This window comes from Tenrec ecaudatus, chromosome 10 (assembly GCF_050624435.1).
Source record: "Tenrec ecaudatus isolate mTenEca1 chromosome 10, mTenEca1.hap1, whole genome shotgun sequence".
NCBI classification, from domain to species: domain Eukaryota; kingdom Metazoa; phylum Chordata; class Mammalia; order Afrosoricida; family Tenrecidae; genus Tenrec; species Tenrec ecaudatus.
The window spans coordinates 156,830,060-156,850,224 of NC_134539.1; the positions used below are offsets into that span (position 1 = coordinate 156,830,060).

Consider the following 20,165-nt stretch of genomic DNA (forward strand, 5'->3'; position numbering starts at 1 on the left):
CAACCCTGTCCTGTAGGGTCGCTGTGAGTCAGCACTCACTCAGTGGAGGTGAGCTTGTCTTTAGTTTTACCCCAGACCCTGCCTTAATCTGGGAGGGTCACTGAACCTGCGGGCCATCCGAGCTGAACGGGTCTCTAGAGACAGAGGGCTGAGGCTGGCTGGGGCGCGACCTGTAACCCCGTGTCCCCCCTGTGCCTGGAGAACAGCTAGTCAGGCCCTTCCATCCCAGGCGCACAAGGGGGCCCAGCCGGCCCGTCGGCTCATGGGCTCCCATAAAGCAGGGCCCACGGGTCCTCCATGTTGAGAAATGGCAGGTGTCCCCCACCAAGTAGCGTGGGGGTGTGGTCTGTGTAGGGTAGCCCAGAGGGTGGGGGTCTGGGTCCAACAAGGGGGTGCAATTCCGCTCTGAGCCACGCGGGGCGCCAGGGGCAGTCAGCTCCACAGCAACCAGCAAGTGAGCGTGTTTGCAGAAAAGCCCAAACCAAACCACTGCCACGGAGTCCGTGCCATTCGTGGAAGGGTGCCCAGTCCCACGGCCTCCAGCCTGGTCTCAATGCTCAGCCACGATGGTGCCCGGCTAGCAAACGATAGAGCATCTGTGTCTTAAAGGCTTGAAGGTAAACAAGAGGTCACCTAGCAGGGAAGCAACAAGCCCACCTGGAAGAAGCACACCAGCCCGTGTCGATGGGATACGGTATCCGGCATCAGAGACCCAAATCACATCTATCATTGCGAACACGAGGGGATTGGAGTGGAGACCAGAGCCCACCTGTAGACAATTGGACATCCCCGCGTAGAAGGGTCACAAGGAAGGGACAAACCAGTCAGGGTGCAGTATAACCTGTGGGTGGTGACCAGTTTGGGGATGGAACGACCCTTTCACAGGGGTGACCCAATTCATAATAGTAGTAAAATGACAGTTATCAAGTTGCCATGAAAATAATTTTATAGTTGGGGGAGTCACCACCACATGAACTGTATTAAAGGGTCGCAGCATTAGGAAGGTTGAGAACCACTGCTCTAGTTCTTGAATGCTTCCTCCCCTCCACTATCACGACCCCAGCCCTACCTTACAAATCTGGCTGGACTGGAGCATGTACACTGGTAGAGATAAGAGCTCTGGACACAGGGAATCCAGGACAGATAAAACCCTCAGGAACAGCAATGGGAGTAGCAATACCGTGAGGGGAGAGGGAGGGTGGAGGGAGAAGGGGGAGAAACGGGGAACCGATTACAATGACGTACAACCCCCCCCCCCAGGGAGATACACAACAATATAGGGGATGAAGGAGACAGCGGGCTGTATGGCATATGAAAATAATAATAACTTTTCAGTGGTCCATGGGAGTGGGAGGGAACAGGAAGGAGGGGAGAAAAGAGGAACTGATACCAAGGGTTCAAACAGACAGAAAATATCTTGAAAATGATGAAGGCAACAAACGTACAAATGTGCTTGATACAACTGATGTATGGATTGTGAGAAGAGCTGTAAGAGTCCCCAATAAAGTGATGTTTTAAAAATAATAATAGGAAAATGTTCAGCCAAGACCCAGGGCAGTAAAGGAGCATGTATTACCCTATAAGGAGCCCTGGGGGCGTTGTGAGGTATGTGTGGGGCTGCTAACCACAAGGTCCATGGTTCTAAACCGCCAGCCGCTCCGCAGGAGAAAGACAAGGCTTTCTACCCCCATAGAGAGTGACCGGCTCGGAAACCCGCAGGCCCTTCCCGTTCTACCTCAGTCTTACAGGGCTGCTATTAGTCGGTATGGACTTGAGGGCACTGAACTTGGTTCTGGTCTTGGTATGTGGTGGCAGAGCAGCCAGTCCTCTTGCTGATTCTGTCCTGAGCAGGTGGCTTAGTAATTACAAATTACTGCTGCCTGCAAGGTCAGCAGTTTGAAACCATCAGCCGCCCCGGGACTTCATCCTGGCTGCTGAGCCCTGTCACCCCGTGGTGATGCACCTTCTAGACCAGGTGGGGAGCTTTTCTTTTGGCCAAGCAACATTTGGATATTTTTTTCAGATTCTTAAGCCATACTAGTCAAACATTTCATCGGATCACCCTTAAATTGAGGGCTTGTCAGGAGTCCTGGTAGTGCAGGGGGCTACACAATGGTCTGTTAGCCATGAGGTTAGTGGTTTGAAACCACCAGCTGCTCCAGGGAGGAAAGATGAGACTTTTCACTAGTCTCTGAAATCCACAGGGGGCAGTTTTACCCTGTCTTGTAGGGTCCCTGTGAGTCAGCGTGGACTGCGTGTTAAGGCTGTGATGGCTGGAAGGGCTTCTCTTTGGTGAGGGAGGCGTGTGGCTGGAGCTGGTATGGACCACTTCCCAGGCCTTGTTCGGCCCAGCCTAGTTCTAGACCAATGAGAAAAGGGATCTCCTTTTAAGTGCCACCCTTGTTTGGGGCCTTAGCCCAGGGCCAGGAGCAGCTTCCTGTGGCTAACAGGGAATGCAGTTGGCTCCCTGTCCAGGGGCTGGCCTGCCTCTGTCCAGCAGAGCCTGTTCTCTCCTCTGCCCAGGGCCCCGAACGCACGGTTGGGAGCTCACGACGGCCCGCTGTCCCCTCTGACCCCGGGACCGACCGGAGCAGCCATGGCGGAGCTTTGTCGCACAGAGTCCACGCTGATGTCGCTGGACGAGGAGCAGCTGTGGGAGATGCTGGAGAGTCACCGTTGCCGCATCGTGAGCAGCGTGTGCCCCAGCCGCCTGACGCCCTACCTGCGCCAGGCCCGCGTGCTGGGCCGGCTGGACGAGGAGGAGGTGCTCCACGGGCCCAGGCTTTCCAACACCGCCATGCGTGCCGGTGAGGCCCTAACCAGCCCCCCACTGGCCTTGACCGAGACCTGCCCTGCCACTGGCCTGCACCTACTCACCCCGCCGACCCCTGCCCTGGCTCTGACAAGGCCCTGACCCAACCCTAACATGACCCTGATCTGGACTTGACCCAGACCTGCTGATACCTTGACCCTGATTTGGAACTGACCTGTCCATGACCTATATCTGACAGTGACTCTAACTTGACCCTGACCGAGCCTTGAACTAGCCTTGTCTGAACCCAAACTGAACTTGATGCTGAACTGGCCCTGACCCAGACCTGACCTGACTCTGACCTGGCCGTGACTGGACCCTGACCTGGGCCTAACCTGACTTTTATCAGGTTAGATTTGACTTGACTCTGATCTGATCCTGACTTAGACCTAACCTGACCCTAACACAGCCCTGACCTCATCCTAACCAGGCCCTGACCTCTCACCTGGCCATGACCCTGACCCAGACAGATGTGATCCTGATCCTGACAATTTCCTGCCCTGCCCCTGCTGGCCTGGGTCTCTGTCCCAGCCTGGCTCAGCCTCAGCCTCAGCTCCAGCTCCAGTCCTCAAACCCTGTCCCACTGACCTGAACTCAAGTCCTAGGTCTGAGACCTGACCCCTGCCCTAGCCCCAGTTCTCAGGCCCTGCTGACCTGGACTCCTTCTCTGGCCTGCCCCAGCTTCAGCCCCAGCTTGTCACAGACATCAAACTCAGCTCCCAGACCTGACCCCCTGCCCAGCCCCACAGGCCTCTTCACTGCCTGGCTGGCTGAGTGGTTCTTTCTCTCCGCTCCTCCCTTGACCCCCTTGCCTCTGAAAGAGCTCCCTGGGGCCTGGTCACACAGCAGCTTCCCCCCTACCCCCGCCAAAATCCACAAAGTCCCCCCTTTGAGTGTGTGGGCTGTGAGGGCACTCAGCCTCATCGCCCCGGATCTTTCACATGCGCCAGGCACAGTGACCCAGGGCTGACAGGGCAGCATACAGGCCAAGTCCAAACATGAAGGCCTGGCCTTGCCCTTCCACAGACCAGCACTCAGGATCCTCAGGGGGAGGGGTGGGGGGGCCAGACTCCCTCTTGAGCCTCTGGTGGGTGGGGCCTTCCTTGGGTCTCCCTCTCCACCTCTCTGCCCTCTTGGCCCCATCTTCTCCCCCCGGAAAGACTGGGAAGCCTCCCCCACAGCAAACCCTCCCCAGACAGGCCCTTACTGCAGTGCCCATGGGGACCCAGCCCAGCACCCGTTGCTGCAGGCCTGTCCCCCAACAACACACACAGGGCATCTGCAGGGCTTTTGCTTTCCCTGCCGCTGAAGGCCTGTGCCCCCCACAGGGCACCTGCTGGACCTGCTCAAGACTCGGGGCAAGAACGGGGCTGTGGCCTTCCTGGAGAGCCTCAAGTTCCACAACCCCGACGTCTACACGCTGGTCACCGGCTTGCAGCCCGCCGTGGACTTCAGCAGCTTCAGTGGTGAGCGCTGGCCTCTGCTGGGGACCCGGCTCCATGAGCCCCTCCCTCCCAGGGCCCACGAGGTCATCCAAACGAGGGCCCCCGCTTGCCTCTGCAAGGACACAGAGCCTGCACTACTCCCCCCTCCCATTAACAGGGCAGGGGGAGGAGGGAGAGCCCAAGTCCAAAGCCCCTCACTCCCCGAAGCACCAAGGCCCTCTCGGGTGGAGACCTGAGTTTGAGAGGCGCAGACCCTGGGTACTGGGGCATGTTTCTGGGAGCTTGTCGCTCCCAGGCCTGTCCTTTGCTGAAGCAGGTTATGTATTTGTTATGCATTTGGTGTAGTGGATTATGTATTGGGTTGCTAACCACAAGGTCAGCAGTTCAAAACCAGCAGTCACTCTACAGGAGACAGATGAGGCTCTATCCCATCAAGTTACCATCTAGGAAATCGACTTGAGGGCAGGGAGTTTGGTTTTAAAGGGTGATGGTCTCAGAAATCCACTGGGGCAGTTCTGCCCTGTCCTGTCGGGTCTCTGCGATGCAGAAGGGGGTTCAGCAGCAGTGTATTCAACAGACGAGGAGCAGAAGAAAGGGCTTGCGTGCTGAGTGCATGAGAACACAGCTCTGAAAAGCGGGTAGGCCGGTTCACTCTGATTACCCAGTCCCTGCGTGTCAGCATCAGCATCAGCATCGAGGACAATAGGTGGGTTTGGTGCTTGGGGACCAGCAGAAGTCTCTTCTAGAGAGCTATGTTCTCTGTTAGGGCTCTCTCAGGAGCCCTGGGGACCCAGTGATCACAGATGGGGCCCCTAGCAGTCTGAAACCACCAGCTGCCTTGAGGGATAAAGACAAGGCGTCCAGTCTGGGAAACCCACAGGGGCAGTTCCACCCTGTCCTAGGGGGGTCACTGTGGGTCGGCATTGACTAGGTGACAGTGAGTTTGGTTTGGGTTATTAGGGCTCTCTCAGGTGACATCAATATAGGGCGTTGGGTCTGAACCGCAGGTGTAGGGACTCCACACAGCCGTGAGTACCACCGCCCCTTCTGCCAAATGCGTGGGCAGGGGCTGGTCGAGGCCTGGTCCAGGAGACTGCCGGCCTCAGGGACCCTCAGGCAATTCGTGGCTGACATTGGGCCCTGGAGGAACAGGGCGGGCAGCCTGGACCCAACTGCCCGCCGTCCCCAGGACTCATGGAGACGTCCAAGCTGACAGAGTGCCTGGCGGGCGCCATCAGCAGCCTGCAGGAGGAGCTGGTCCAGGAGCAGAGGCAGAAGGCAGCGCTGCGGGAGCGCCTGGGCCTGGCCGAGGCCCGTGTGGAGAGCCTGCGCTCGCTGGAGGCCGACCACGGCCGCATGAAGCGCGAGCTCAGCGCCCACTTCCACGAGGTGCTGAAGCTCAAGGACGAGCTGCTCAACCTGTCACTGCGCTACAGCAGCGCCCTGCAGGAGAAGGAGCTGGCCGCCACGCGCTGCCGGGGCCTGCAGGAGGAGGTGGGGCCTGTGGGAGGGCGGGGCCTATGGGAGGGTGAGGCTGTGGAAGGAGGTGGGGCCTGCAGGAGGAGGTGGGCCTGTGGGAGGGCGGGGCTGCAGGAGGAGGTGGGGCCTGTGGGAGGGTGGGGCCTATGGGAGGGTGAGGCTGTGGAAGGAGGTGGGGCCTGCAGGAGGAGGTGGGGCTGTAGGAGTGGGTGTGGCCTTAAAGTGGGTGTGGTTATGAGATGGGTGAGCCTGCAGGAGGAGGTGGGGCCTGTGGGAGGGTGAGGCTGCAGAAGCAGGTGGGGCTGTAGGAGTGGGTGGGGCCTTCAAAGAGGCTGTGGCTGAGATGGGTGAGCCTGCAGGAGAAGGTGGGGCTGTGGGAGGGGTGAAGCTGTGGGAGGAGGTGGGTGGGTATGGCTATGAGATGGGTGAGCCTGCAGGAGGAGGTAGGGCTGTGGGAGGGGTGAGGCTGCTGGAGGAGGTGGGGCCTGCGAGAGGGTGGGGCTATAGGAGGAGGTGGGGCCTTAGAAGTGGGTGAGGCTATGAGATGGGTGAGCCTGTAGGAGGAGGTAGGGCTGTGGGAGGGTGGGGCTGCTGGAGGAGGTGGCACCTGTGGGAGGAGGTGGGCCTGTGGGAGGGGTAGGGCCTGCAGGTGGAGCTGTAGAAGGAGGTGGACAGTAGGGGGAGCCATGGGATGACTGTGGGGAGGCGGGCCAGCAGTCACCTCTGTGCTTGCTGTTCCATCTGTCTGTAACTCCCTTTGCCGCCCTGCTGGCCAGGAGTGGGTGCTGCAGCCCACCCTACACCTAGACCCCACGGGCTGCCCCTCCCCCCTAGCTCTAGCCCCAGCGCAGAGGAGGCAGGCCTGGGCACTGCAGGGCCCCTGGGCAGACAGCAGGTGGTGCACTTCCCCAGTACACCAGCCCCAAGGAGCTGCTGGAGAAATGAGTCCTTGGCCCCTGCTGCCATGATGACAGCGTGAGGGCTGGCTCCCAGGGCTCCTTGTCGGGGTCTGTGGGCCCCCATGGCCCATCTGCCAAACACACACTCTAACCCTAACCCATAAGACCATTCGATGGCGTGCGGAGTCCCTCCTGAGTGAGGAGGGGTGAGGGATGCTCTGTGCCAGCCAAGCACAGGCCCTGAGGTCACCCCGCACCCCTGTGTTTCCTCAGCTGTACCTGGTGAAGCAGGAGCTGCAGCGAGCCCAGGTGACCTCCTCAAGCGAGCAGGAGTCTCAGGAGCGCTCCCTGGAGATGGTCAGCAGCCTGGACTCTGAGGACGAGGAGCTGAGCCGCCTCAAAGAGGAGAACCAGAAGCTCCGCTCGCTGACCTTCAGCATGGTGGGTCCCGCGGGCAGCGTCCATTCCGAGGCCCCACCGCTCCCCAAACCACAAGAGCCCCACTGGCTGCTCCATGCTGACCCTGGGCGGTCCTGTGTTCTGACTTCGCAGATGTACATTGCTAGACCTTTCTCCAGAGGTGTCTGTGGGTGGATTTGACATTTTTGGTCCATAATCCAGCACTGTGTCTGGCCTTAGTCTCAGGGGCTGGGCAGGGGCATCTTCCAGGTAGCAGCCTGCCTGGCTGACCCGTCTTTGTCTCAGGTGGAGAAGGATATTCTGGAGCAGAGCCTGGACGAGGCCCGGGAGAGCAAGCAGGAGCTGGTGGACCGGATCCACTCTCTGCGGGCACGGGCTGCAGCCGCCGAGAGGCAGCGCAAACAGGTGAGGACCTGACCTCCTGACTCCCTCCTGTCCCTCCCTGCCTTCCTGTCTCTCCATTCCTCCTGTCTCTCCCTCCCATCCTGTCTCTCCATCCCTCCTGCCTCTGCCATTCTCTGGACCTCTGCCTCCCTCCTGCCTCTGCCTCTACCCATCCACCCCTGCCCCAGAGAGGAGCCCTGTCCTGTGGGGTGGAGCTCAGCTTAGCTGCTACCAGAGCTCTAGTGTGTGCCAGCTCACAGTCCTTGGCCTCCAGGTCACAGTGGATTCGAGGGCCGGTGAGAGAGTCCTTGGTCAGGGAAACCAGCGAGTGAGCCCTTGTTGCGGTCCCCAGGGGGAGAGGCAGGGCTTAGTGCATTCAGAGGCTGAAAGATTAAGTCAGTGGGGAGCTGACCCCTCTCAAATGAACCCACATGGCTGAGGATGGGAAGGGGCTGCTCTGGGCTCTCCAGGCAGTGACCTGCTGGGCCTGCTCCCAAGGTGCCACAGTAGTGTACTAGCGGATAGTGCTGGACTGGGCAGAGAGAGGTCACCGGCTCGGGGATGGAAACATTGTTTCCAGCCTCACGGGGGGTGGTTACACAATGTACTGTCACTGGGGCCCCTCAAATGCCCAGCTGGCCTCCCAGGGACTGGGAACCCCTCATCTCCTGCCTGGGATCTTTGCCGCATCATTCTCGGGCCGTTAAAATAATTAGCCTGCTGACTTCCGTCCCCGACGCTGAACTCACTCAGCCCTAAATTGATGGCCGGAACAGCGGCTCTTGGGTGGGGCCGACCGGGGTGTGAGCAGGCGTTGGGGATTTCTCGGGCCTGAGATGACCCGTGGGCTGGTCCTTCCTCACCCCTGTCATACAACAGCAACAAAAAGTGGGGGTGATGCTTACACAGAAACACCCCCAGTAGGGAGGGGTAGGGATGGGGGATGCCGTGAGTGGAGTGACCCACAGGGGCAGTTCTGCCCTGTCCTAGCGCTGGGTGGTGGTGATGATGAACGTGAGGGTGGCCGAGAGGGAGGCAGGTCAGGGGAGGGCATGTGTCAAAGCCACACCTACAACCAATGCCAGCCCTAGCAACTTGGAGCCCGGTGGGTGAGAGAGGACAGCGAGGGCGGCCCTGGCCCTGGGCACGCTGAGCTTCCTCGCCCCGGCGACCGGTCTCTCTAAGCAGTACTGGGAGGAGAAGGAGAAGACTCTGCTTCAGTTCCAGAAAATGCAGGTGGACTGCGAGATGTACCGGGAGAAGACCAGCGCCCTGCAGGACCAGGTGGTGGAGCTGCAGAAGGAGCGAGACCAGGTACCCCACCTGCTCTCCCTCCTGTCCCCCCACAGGGAGACAAGGTACCCCACCTATGCCCACCACCTGAGAGACCAGGTACCCCCCCTGCCTCACTCTCCTGACCCCCAGGGAGATCAGGTACCCCACCTGTCCTTCACACCCCCAGAGACCAGGTACCCAACCTACCCTCCCCCTTCCAAGAGACCAGGTTCATACCTGTTCCCCGCCCTCCCAGGAACTGCCCCTCAGGGGCCGCCTCTCCGAGGTGAGTGAAGGGTGGGCCCCGCCTCTCTGGCCCCCAGGCCTATGCAGCCCGGGACCGTGCCCAGCTGGAGATCTCGCAGCGGCTGGTGGAGAAGGACTCACTGCGCAGGAAGCTGTTCGAGCTGACTGAGGACACCTGTGAGCTGCGCAGACAGCTCCGGAAGCTGCAGGACAACCCGCCCCGCCAGGGGAGCGTGTCCCCAAGGAGTGTCCGGGGAAACTCAGGAGAGACAGACACCCAGGTTCGTGCCCCTGGGGGCTTCAGTGCCTGACATTTTAGAATTAAATCACCTGGCCTTTCTTCTGAGGCACCCAGGGGAGGACTGGGCCATCCTTTCAGTCAGCAGCGATGGAGGTGGTCGTCTGCATCCCGGGGGGCGCTGGAGGGACGGCAGGCAGACTTAACTGCTCCGGTCAGTGTCCTGGGGCCTCTCCGGCCAATGTGCGTGTTGTGGTCAGGGAACAACCTTCTCAGGTGGAAGCTCTCTCAGGCCCTTCTTTGTACCTTCTGGGTGGAGGCCAGGCATGCCAGTGGTCTGGGGTACCCAGGAGGGGCCCGGGGAGGAGCCCGAGGGCCCGTGGGAGCCGTCCGAGCTGACCGGCCTCTGTGTCCAGCAGGCCAGGCTGGAGATGGGGCCCCGGGATCCCTGTGCGCGGGGCAAGCAGCGGCTGGTCCGGATGTATGCCATCTGCCCTCAGGTGGACAGTGATGGCAGCCCCCTCAGCTCCACCGAGGTACCTTCTCCCTGTGCTCCCTGGTCTCCCGGGCAGGGGTCCGTCTGCTCAGTCTCTGCGGCTGGTGCCCCTCTGAGCAGGCTGACAGCTCTTGGGGACTCGCTGTATGTCTGGGGCTGGGGTCCCCGTGTTTCTGTGCTCCCCAGTTGGCCAAGGGGAGCCGGGACTGGGTGCCCAGGTCCTCAGGGTGAGCTGCCGGTGACTGAGGCAGGGTGGGAGGAAGGGGACCAATGCCCAGCCCCCTTCCTGGGTGCTTCCCTGGGACAGCTCCTGGGCTGGGCATCACCAGGTATACGGGTGGTGGGGAGGTTCCCTATGGGGCCACAAGGGCTGTCTCCTTTGTCCCCCTCATCCCCCAGCTGTGGTCAGACACCAGTACTATGTCCAGCTTCCGCTCCTGCAGCCCGGTGCCGCCCAGCCAGCAGTCCCTGTACAAGCGGGCTGCAGAGGACCAACTGGAGGACCCCTGGTCTCTGAGGTAGTGAGGGTGTGGGGTGCAGGGTGTGAAGGGTGTGTGTGTCTTACATGAGGATTGGCAGCTGGGCTCAGCCACCTGGCAGGGGCAGCTAAGGTGTGCCAGCTGGGGTCTCCCTTAGACTCTCCTAGGCGCTGGGGATCCCAGGCAGTCCCAGGCAGGAAGGAGCCAGGCTCCGGGTCTGAGGTGCCCTCTGTGGTCCAGCAGCCCTCCTGAAATCCTGGAGGCAGATCTGAGGCCCTCCCCAGAGGACAGGACGGACGACGTGGACCTGGACTATGAGATCGTGGACAAGGCAGGTAAGCGAACCCTCCCCTGAAGCCGGTGCCCAGCACCTTCTGGAGCAGGGCAGGGGATGAAGATTGGGAGGGGGAGGGCCGCCCGCCCTGCACGGTTCTGACCCTGCTCTGCCCTGCTCTAGGGCGCCGTCTGATCCCCTGGAGGCAGAGAGGGTGTGTACACACCTGCGTCCCACTCAGCGTGCAAGTTCAGAGAGCTACACACACTCACACAACATGCACACCCCAACTCCTGAAGACACACAGACACCCTCTGTGCTCTCTCCCCCGCGGGTACCGTCACTCAAGCCCACACACGCACACACCTTCACACACGTGTGCACACACAGGGACACACACATACACAGAGGCACCTACCCACTCATGCATTTACACATGTCCCCCACCAACCTCAAACAGACACTTGTGTAAATGCACAGGTACCCACATACCCTCTCTCACACCACCCAATCTCATACACACACACACGCTCTCCCGCACTGCCCCTGCCGTGGACATTTGGGGACCTATGATTTTGGGAGGTGACAGGTGTCGGGTGTCAGTGCCTGCCTGTGGGGTGTTCCCAGGGAATGGCACTGAGGGCCTCACCCTACTCCCTCTTTCTAGTCTGGCACCTGAGCACACCTGGCCCCGCCCCCCACATGCAGGGACTTAGCACCCACCTGTATTTCGCCCCTCAACCACCAGGGGGGGCTCGCATCACGCCACTATGCACAGTGACTTTGGAGGTAGGGGTGATGCCTCTTCGGACATCCCACACTGTCACTCCCATAAGGGCCCACCTGAGATCCGCACATACCTGGAGGCCGTTCCCAGAGGACTTTAGACAGAGTCACTGCTGATGTTGCCCACAGGTGACAGTGGCGGCTGCGTCCTCCCAGAGGGACAGGGCATGGTCCTCAGCGCACAGTCCTCAGCTTGCTGGGCTGGGGGCACCCCATTTGCCTCATAGGTTGCAAATGCTAGAGCCGGGGGGACCCTGGGAGCATGTGACCCTGGGAGGCCAGGCCAGGAGGCCAGCAGAGCGGGCTGTGCACAGGGGAGGCAGTCGCTCTGTGGCCATGCCCCTGCCATGCAGAGACTCAGGCCTGTGCAGTGGGTCCAAACCAAGCCCCCCGCCCACTCTCGGCTACCCTCGCGGCCAGAGGAGAATAGGTCCTGCAGGATTCCAGGACGAGACAGCCCATCCTCCTCCTGGTGGCTTAGAACTGCTGACCTCGCAGTCAGCAGCCCCACGTGTAACCAAGACGTCGCCAGGGCTCCTGGGTGGGAACGCAGCCCGCACAGAAAGGGAGGCCAGCTTGGGTTTTTCAAGTGCACCCAGAAATCTGACTTCAGTGAGATAGCTCCTGATCTTTTAAACCACGCTCAAGACGGAGCTGTCCTCCCCTGGCCCACAGGGTCGCGATGGTTGTGAGTTGAGTTAAAGCATTGGTAACAAACCTAAATAGTCAAAGAGTACCATGTGGATTGGGCCCCGCCCCCCACTGCCCATGCAGGCCTCCACAGGCACCACCCCTTTATCTTAGAGAGGATGAGTGGAGATTCTTTGTGACCAGGAGGGGAGGACTGCTGGGATAGGGGCCTCTGAGGTCCAGCCTGGGCTCCAGCTGTAAGCTCCTTCCTCCCTTCTAGGCCTTCCTGAGGTAGAGGGTACTTCCCAGCCCTGCTGCGGTGACCCCTATGCCTCCCACAAGTGAGTGGGGACAGGGGAGGCATCCCTGGGGAGCTGGGCCTGGAGGAGGCACAGAGCAGCCTGTGTCCTCTGGGACATGGGCTGGGGCAGGGCAGGTGAATGGAGCATTCCAGAACACCCAGACACTCGGTGGGCTGGGGATCCCGGCCTGGCCCTCACCTGGCTGCCCCTGCTCTGTTAGCGCGGCCCCTGTCCCCCACAGCAGCCTGTGTCCCTCCGGGGGAAGCATGCCCGTGCGGAGGCGGCCAGCCCGCAGGATGCTGAGCCAGGTCACGGCGCTGGCCTTCCAGGGGTGCTCGTTGCTGCGGCAGATCAGCATCATTGGGGGGAACCACGCTGGCATCTTCATCCACCGTGTCACCCCCGGCTCAGCGGCCGACGAGATGGCACTACGCCCAGGCACCCAGATAGTGATGGTGAGTGGGTGGAGGGTTCGGCGAGACGTCCGTCCAGCCTCTGGGGGCCTGACCCAGGCTGTGGGCAAGGGTCAGGACTGTGTGGCCTTTGGCCTGCCCGTGGCTGGGAGGGGGCACGTCTGTCTGACTGTGGTTCTGCTGTGCCCTCCCCGAGGACACCCTCCCCCCCAGCCTCCTCCTGTCTAGCCCAGGACCCCAGAGTCCTCAACCCCAAGGCCAACCTGGCTATTTGCTCTCAGGTCGACTGTGACGCAGCGGGGTCCCTGGTCAAGGCAGTGCTGGAGGACACCACCCTGGAGCAGGCCATTGGGCTCCTGGGGCAGGTGGACGGCTTCTGCTGTCTGTCTGTGAAGGTCAACATGGAGGGTAATGCCCACCAGCCCTGCCTGCTCTCTGCCCCCGCCTGTCCCTGCTCTGGGGTCCCCCAGGTGATAGCACGGCTGTGGCGGTGGCCAGGTGGCCCCCCCTCCCATGTTCTTGTTCTAGAATGGAGCTTCTTGGCATGACTGCAGCTCCTATCCGCTCTCCTCAGGGTACAAGAAGCTGGTCCAAGACCTGGAGGCCAACATGGCCACCTCGGGAGACTCGTTCTACATCCGTGCCAACCTGGCCATGGAGGGCCGGGAGGAGGGGGCGCTGCAGGTGCGCTGTAACGAGGTCCTGCATGTCACCAACACCCTGTACCAGGGCCCGGGCCGCTGGCACGCCCACCGAGTCAGCCCCTGCACCATGAGGGACATGGACCACGGTGCCATCCCCAACTACTCCCGGTGGGTCCTGAGTACTGCTGGGTGATGGGAGACAGGCCTGACCATGGATCATTCTAGAACCTTCTAGAGGAATCCCATCCTCTGCCCCGTGGGCAGCCGGGGCTGGGTCACTCCACCCTGTGCGGGGCGCGGGGTGTGAGCATCATCTTTGGCCCCACTGGTGACAAGCCGACCTGTTCTCAGACAGGCCAGGAGTCACCATGGCCCCATCTGGCACCGGCTCCCTTAAAACATCCAGGAAACACCCCCATTCTGGGCAACCCACCAAACAAACAAAAGACCCCAAACATCACGCACGTGTGCATGTCTGTGTTTGTCTCTGTGTGTGTTTTCCTGTATGTATGTATGTATGTATGTATGTATGTGTAGAGCTGCCCATGGACCAGTTGTGTGAGCCATGCGTGGGTGTAGAGCAGTCCCCGTGGGCAGTGTGTAGGGATAAGACAGTCCCCGTGGGCAGTGTGTAGGGATAGGACAGTCCCCGTGTGCAGTGTGTAGGGATAGGACAGTCCCCGTGTGCAGTGTGTAGGGATAGGACAGTCCCCGTGTGCAGTGTGTAGGGATAGGACAGTCCCCGTGGGCAGTGTGTAGGGATAGGACAGTCCCCGTGGGCAGTGTGTAGGGATAGGACAGTCCCCTGGGGCAGTGTGTAGGGATAGGACAGTCCCCGGAGGCAGTGTGTAGGGATAGGACAGTCCCCGTGTGCAGTTTGTGTCTCTGGAGGGTCCTCCGTGTTCTCATCCATAGTGGTTTCCCAGCCTTTCTTGGGAGGCGCCTCTGATGGAGTCTCCCCAGTTTGCACCCAGTGTTATACCTTTGTGCCACCCAGGGGCTCTGTTCACCCACTCCGGGGGGAAGCTGGGCTCTTGTTTCGAACCACAGAGCCCGGGCACCCTGTGTGAGCCTCTCAGGGTGAAGGCCAGGGCTGCAGGACTGAGCAAGGTGTCTTCCCCAGGCCGGCTCAGACCCTGTGCAAGTCCAGGTCACATGCGATGGGGTCGACGGGTCGGGGACACCTGAGTAGCGAAGACCTGACTCCTGAGAGCAACGCCTGGGAGAGGCTGCCTGTGTGGGGCCAACTCCCCCAGGGAGGACTCAGGCGGGTGGGCAGAGAATGCAGCCCCAGCCGGCCCCCAGGGGCTTCCAGATGTCGCAGCCCCAAGCCAGCTCCAGCCATCTGCATCTGTTCTGGCCTCCCCTCTGCAGGGCCCAGCAGCTGCTCATTGCCACCATCCAGGACATGACACAGCAGAGTGCGGCCGCCCGCAAGGTGAGGGGCGTCTAGGGAGCAGCACCCACTTGGGGCCGGCCCCTTCCCATCAGCACTGGTCCCACCTGAAGTCCTGCCGCCTGGGGTGGTGGGCCGGGGCTCCTGGTGGGAGTCCTACCTGCCTGTGCCCTAAGTCGGTGTGGCATCCCCAGCAGCATCCTGGTCTGCACGCGGCGGGTTCTCAGGCCTGCCCAATCTTCTCAGGGGTCTGGCATCTTCTCTCTCAGATGCAGACACCCCCCCCCCCTCAGGGTGTAGCACTCTGACCCAGGGCATGCTCCCCTGGACCTCACTCTGCTGCCTGCTGCAGCGAGCTGCTGGGCAGGGGGCTCTGTCTGCTTTGGGCCCCCTCCCATCTGCCGAATCCCCCTCGGGCAGCCTGAATATTGAGTGACACACAGGGTCCCAAGGCGTTCCCTGGGTTGGGGTGCTGGCAGGCAGGGTCCCGGTGTGCTCTCATGGCTTCATCACCCTTCACTCATCTCCCCTCACCCCGTAGCAGCCCTCTGGGGGCCCTCAGAAGCTGGTCCGCTTCGTCAGCGCCGACAAAGCTAAAGGCAGTCCTCTCTGCTCGTCCTTGGACGGGGGCCCGTTGGACACCAAAGGTGAGGCTCTGGGGGCTCTGGTGGTGGAGGAGGGGGAAGGGCCCCTGCCTGCCACTGGAAGGAAGACCCTTAGCTTAGGAGCTTGTGCAGGGATACTGAGCTCACCCAGAGGCCCTGGGCGCTCACACTCCCTTCCCGTGGTTTGTCTCTTGGGACTCCCTGCCAAGACTGTACATTTCCACCGGGTCTCCGCTAGCTCCTGATCCACTGCGCCCACTCACTCCCGGCCGTGGGTGGCTCCCACGCACCAGGACAGACCCTCTAGGACGCAGTAGACCGGGCCCCTGCCCAAGCTCTCCAAGGCTGTGCATCCTTACAGGCACACGCAGCCTCCGCTTTCTCCTGTGCAGTGGCTGGGGGGTTCGAACCGCTGACTTGCATTCAGCAGTAGGGTGCTTATCCTCTGCTTCACCAGGGACCCTTAACACCACCCATGCTGCTGCCTTCATTCCAGCTCGGTGTCCCTGTGGGACAGAGCAGAACTGTCCCTGAGCCCCCCACCCCACCCCAGGTTGTGAATCTTAAAAAATTTTTTTAAAAATAGGGGCTTGTGTAGCTCTTATCACAATCCATCCATCCATCCATCGTGTCAAGCACATTTGTACATTTGTTGCCATCATCATTCTCAAAACTTTTTCTACTTGAGTTCTTGGTGTCAGCTCCTCATTTTTTTCCCTTCCCACCCCCTCCCTAATGAACCCTTGATAATTTATAAATTATTATTATTTTCTCATGTCTTACACTGACCTCTGCCTCCCTTCACCCAGTTTTCTATTGTCCATCCCCCTGGGAGAGGGGCTATATGTTGATCATTATGATTGGTTCCCCCTTTCTCCCCCACCTTCCCCTTATCCTTCTGCTATCACTACTCTCATCACTGGTCCTGAGGGGTTTATCTGTCCTGGATTCCCTGTGTTTCCAGTTCCTATCTGTACCAGTGTACATGCTCTGGTCTAGTCAGATTTGTAAGGTAGAATCAGGGTCACGATAGTGGGGGGCGTGAAACATGAAAGAACAAGAGGAAAGTTGTATGCTTCCTTGGTGCTGTACTGCACCCTGACTGGCCATCTCCTCCCCCACCTTGGAGGATGGGGTAGTAGGTACCCTTAAAGAGTTGCAGGTGTGGGAGGGGCTGTCTAGAGGAGAGGGGTTGTGGGATCTCGGGGCACTAATGGTGTGTGGGGTAGCTCATGATGGGTGGGTGCTGATGGTGAGAGGGGCTGACAGTATGGAGGACCGACAGTGTAGGAGCTGAGACAGTGTGGGAGCTAACAGTGAGGGGGCTGGCAGTGTGGGGGCGCTGATGGTGTGGAGGGCTGATAGTGGAGGTGTTGATGGTGTGGTAACTGATGGTGTCTGAGCTGACGGTCTGGGAGCTGGCAGTATGGGGGCTGATGGTGTGGGGAACTGATAGTGGGGGTACTGATGGTGTGGGGAGGCTGATAGTGTGGGGGATGACAGTGTAGAGGCTAACTGTGTGGGGTCTGACAGTATGGGGGACTGACAGTGGAGGGGGGGCTGACTGACAGTGTGGGTGACTGACAGTGGGGCATGGATGGTGGGGTCCCTGAGGTGGAGGGAAGCCGACTGGCCAGGCACACGCTCTCCCCACAGACTCCTTGGCTGAGTGTTTCTGGGCAGAGAGCTGCTTCACCCTGGTGCCCTACACGCGGGTGCACCCCCACCGGCCCAGCAGGCCTCGGCCGGTGCTCTTCGTGCCCAGGCTGCTGGGGAAGATCCTGGCAGAGAAGCTGAGCCTCTCCAGAGGGTTCGAGAAGTGCCCTGCAGGTATGCCCCAACTGTGAGCCCCTCCCCACCCTGCCCACCGGCCTCTGTGACACCATACCTGCTTGCCACCGAGGCCTGCCTAGTGCAGCTGGGTGGGTGGGTGGGGTTATAGCTAACTGCTTGCAGGGAGGTTAACAACTAACTGCTGGGGGAAGTGATAGGCTGTGCCCCCCCGGACCTGGTCTGGAGCAGGGGCTGGCACAGACTTGCTGTGTGCTAGCTGTGCGCTGTCCTCTGGGAGCCCCGGGCTATGGTGGGGGGCAAACACCTGGGGGACAGTGGAGTGGGTATGGGTGGGGTCAGGGGAGGAGTGGGGTGCTGCCCTGCAGGGGAGGGAGGAACTGAGTGCCAGGGCGCCAAGGTGGTCCTGTGAGCACAAGGTGACACATCATGGTCACTCTGTCACCTGCAGAGGCCCTGAGCCCGGAGGAGTATGATGCACAGACCCAGAGAGGGGACATCATCCAGGGCCCAGAGGGGCCCCGAGGACGCTGCGGGGTCACCCGCCAGGCTGTGGAGTGTCTCATGGAGAAGGTGGGGAGTACGGGGGGCAGAACCCTCAGCGGGAAAGTAGGCAGGGTGCTAGGGTCTTGGGGGGTGGGGCTCAGGGGGTGTGGTCTCATGGATTTGAGTGGCGCACTGGTGCCTCTGAGGAAGGTGGGGGGTGCAGGGGGTGTCTCATGGAATTGAGTGGGCTTTGAGTCTCTGAGGAGGGTGGGCAGGGTGCAGGGATGAATGGGCCGCTGGGGTCTCTCAGGGAAAAAGTAGGTGCTGTGCTGGGGGGTAGAGTCTGTATCTGGGGAGCTTTTCTCTGAGTTTGTCGAATGGCCCACATAGTCGGTGGTTCAAATCCACCAGCCACTCTGAGGAAGACCCATGAGGCTGTGCACGTCTGTAAGTGTGTTCACCCTGGAAACCCACAGGGGCAGTTCTCTGGTGTTCTGAGTCAGAATTGACCCGACAGTAGTGGTGTGTGGCTTCCCAGGGGGAGGGGAGATGCAGGGGAGTGAGATTCTTGCAAAAGCCCCGCAGGTGGGAGCACACCTCCACAGTTGTAGGTCAGGCCTAGATCGAGGTCGTCCCCTGTTCAGCTGCCCCTCGGAGTGCAGCCCCCCCCCCCCATGTCCAGCTCTGCTCAGCGGAGCCACTTAGAGAGACTGCCGGCCACTCGCAGGCCTCCCATGGCCCCAAGTCCTGGGTAGTCCTGTGGCAGACAGGCCCAGTTACCTGCACACGCAGGTGAAGAGGCAGCTGAGAACCTCTCTCTGTCCCTGTGGGTTCCCGAGCATACCAAGTCTTTAGAATAAAAAGCCTCCCTCAAGGTGCGGCGGGTGGTTTCAAACTGCTGACCTTGTGGTGATCACGATGCCACCAGGGTTTCTGATCTCACATCGTGGCTTGCAATCTCTGGATTTCCAGATGAAAAAAATCAAATGAGGTATCGATATGCTAAAAGATTGCATGCAACCCCACCCCCACCCCAAACCCCCTCCCATTTGTGGGCCCCAAGATCCGCCCAGGTCAGGCTCCTTTCAGGACCCAGAGACCATAGCTCACACTGTGCCCCCCCTCCCCTGCAGAACACCCACGGCCTCCTGGATTTGGGGCTGGCCAGTGTCCGCACCCTGCACCACTGGGAAATCTTCCCCATCGTCCTCTTTGTCTCCCCCACCGAGAAGACCGCCCGGAGGCTCAGGTAGCTGTCTCTCTCCTACAGCAAACTTGGGTCAGGTCTCTGAGTCCCATCAGGGCCCCACCCACAGGCTCCACCAGCAGAACGTCCCCTCCTTTGTCCCTAGAGGTGCTCTTGGGGTGGTCACACACAGTTCCCTGGACAAAGTCCCCTCACCCCTGGGGAACTAAGGGGCCAGGCCCAAGGCCACCTTAACTTGATCAAGGACATTTCTAAGGGGCTAGACATTCCTGGGGTGCATGTGGACAGAGCAAGGCTGGGCCCCCCTTGATTTGCACCGGGGACACATGTGGCACTTGGGATGGAAGGTCACAGATTGATTCTCCCTGAAGAGGGGACTGTCACTTGAGGACCAGCTGGCAGGCTTGGTCAGCTAAGCTCCAGTCTTGGGGTCTCTGCCCCAGCCCTCTCAGAGTGGGGTTGCTGTGGCCATGGCGTGGGCACCTCTTGCTGGGCCTCTGCCTCTAAGTCCGCCACACCCCCGACACCCCCGGCAGGAAGTCCCTGCAGCGGCTGGGCGCGTCTGAAGAGCAGCTGCTGGAGGCAGCCCGGCAGGAGGAGGGGGACCTGGACAGGGCACCCTGTCTGTACAGCAGCCTGGCCCCTGACAGCTGGAGCGACCTGGACACCCTGCTCAGCTGCGTCCGCCTGGCCATCGCAGATGCACAGAAGAGGGTCGTGTGGACCGAGCAGAGCCCCCACTGATGCTGTGCCCCTCCCCCCCGGGAATGCAGATCCCCTGTGGGCTTAGGGTTCGGGTCCACAGCAGACACTGCCGTGGGGTGTTGACCCCACTGACCTGGCCCCTCCGCCGCCCACGGGTCCAGACCCCCAGGGCAGCCCTCCCACCACTCAGCGGTTCGAGAGTTCACCAAGCCCACCCTCACCAGGGCTTGGCGTGTGAACTTACCCGGTGACCCGTGGACTGTGCAGGATGGGTCAGCGGGCCCCGTCCCCGGTGTTTTTGTGGACACCGGCTGCCCTCTGCCTGCTCCCTTGACTTCATGTTTCAGTGTCAAAGGGCTAGTCGGACGGGCAGAGCTCTGCCAAGGGCCAGCTGCCCTGTGCCTGTGAGGTCCATGCCCTCCTGGAGGACAAAGCAAACTGTCGCTGTGACTACCATTTCTTAGCCCCCACAGCTGGGGAGGACAACTCGGGCCTGAGGTGCTTACCTAGCAACACAGGCCCAAGGGACGGGAGAGGTGTCTAGCCTGGGTCCTGGCGACGCCTGGCGGAGACCACAGAAGTACCAAATGGTCTTCCTGCACCCAAGACTGCCTTCCCCTCCTAAGTACACCTCAACCTCCAGGGATGCCCCCCACCCCACCTCCAGGGACCCCCGTGGGCCCCTTGCAAGACAGCAGTGGCAGGGATTTCTGAAACAGACCAAGTTCAGGTTGGGGGCATTAAAACCAAGTC

At 60.7% G+C, this 20,165-nt stretch overlaps 1 protein-coding gene across 1 annotated transcript; it reads left to right on the forward strand.

Moving 5' to 3' along the window:
* Positions 1-2,529: 2,529 nt before the first annotated feature.
* CARD14 (caspase recruitment domain family member 14) lies at positions 2,530-20,142 on the forward strand. The gene is made up of 21 exons (XM_075562319.1): positions 2,530-2,807; positions 4,141-4,278; positions 5,447-5,751; positions 6,909-7,076; positions 7,341-7,460; positions 8,628-8,753; positions 9,038-9,193; positions 9,618-9,734; positions 10,094-10,212; positions 10,417-10,508; positions 11,787-11,813; positions 12,159-12,171; positions 12,407-12,620; positions 12,860-12,986; positions 13,153-13,390; positions 14,597-14,660; positions 15,163-15,288; positions 16,894-17,053; positions 17,466-17,587; positions 18,634-18,749; positions 19,244-20,142. Exons 1-21 carry the CDS (start codon positions 2,597-2,599, stop codon positions 19,449-19,451), a joined length of 2,967 nt encoding a protein of 988 aa, XP_075418434.1. The 5' UTR covers positions 2,530-2,596; the 3' UTR covers positions 19,452-20,142.
* Positions 20,143-20,165: the final 23 nt, after the last annotated feature.

What these genes read in the sequence shown, in the direction of transcription:
- CARD14 (XM_075562319.1), top strand. Translation starts at nt 2,597, where the DNA reads ATGGCGGAGCTTTGTCGCACAGAGTCCACGCTGATGTCGCTGGACGAG. An exon ending in GCCCCCTCAGCTCCACCGAG is followed by an intron (nt 9,735 to 10,093) that starts GTACCTTCTCCC and finishes CTCATCCCCCAG; the next exon opens with CTGTGGTCAGACACCAGTAC. An exon ending in CAGGCACCCAGATAGTGATG is followed by an intron (nt 12,621 to 12,859) that starts GTGAGTGGGTGG and finishes ATTTGCTCTCAG; the next exon opens with GTCGACTGTGACGCAGCGGG.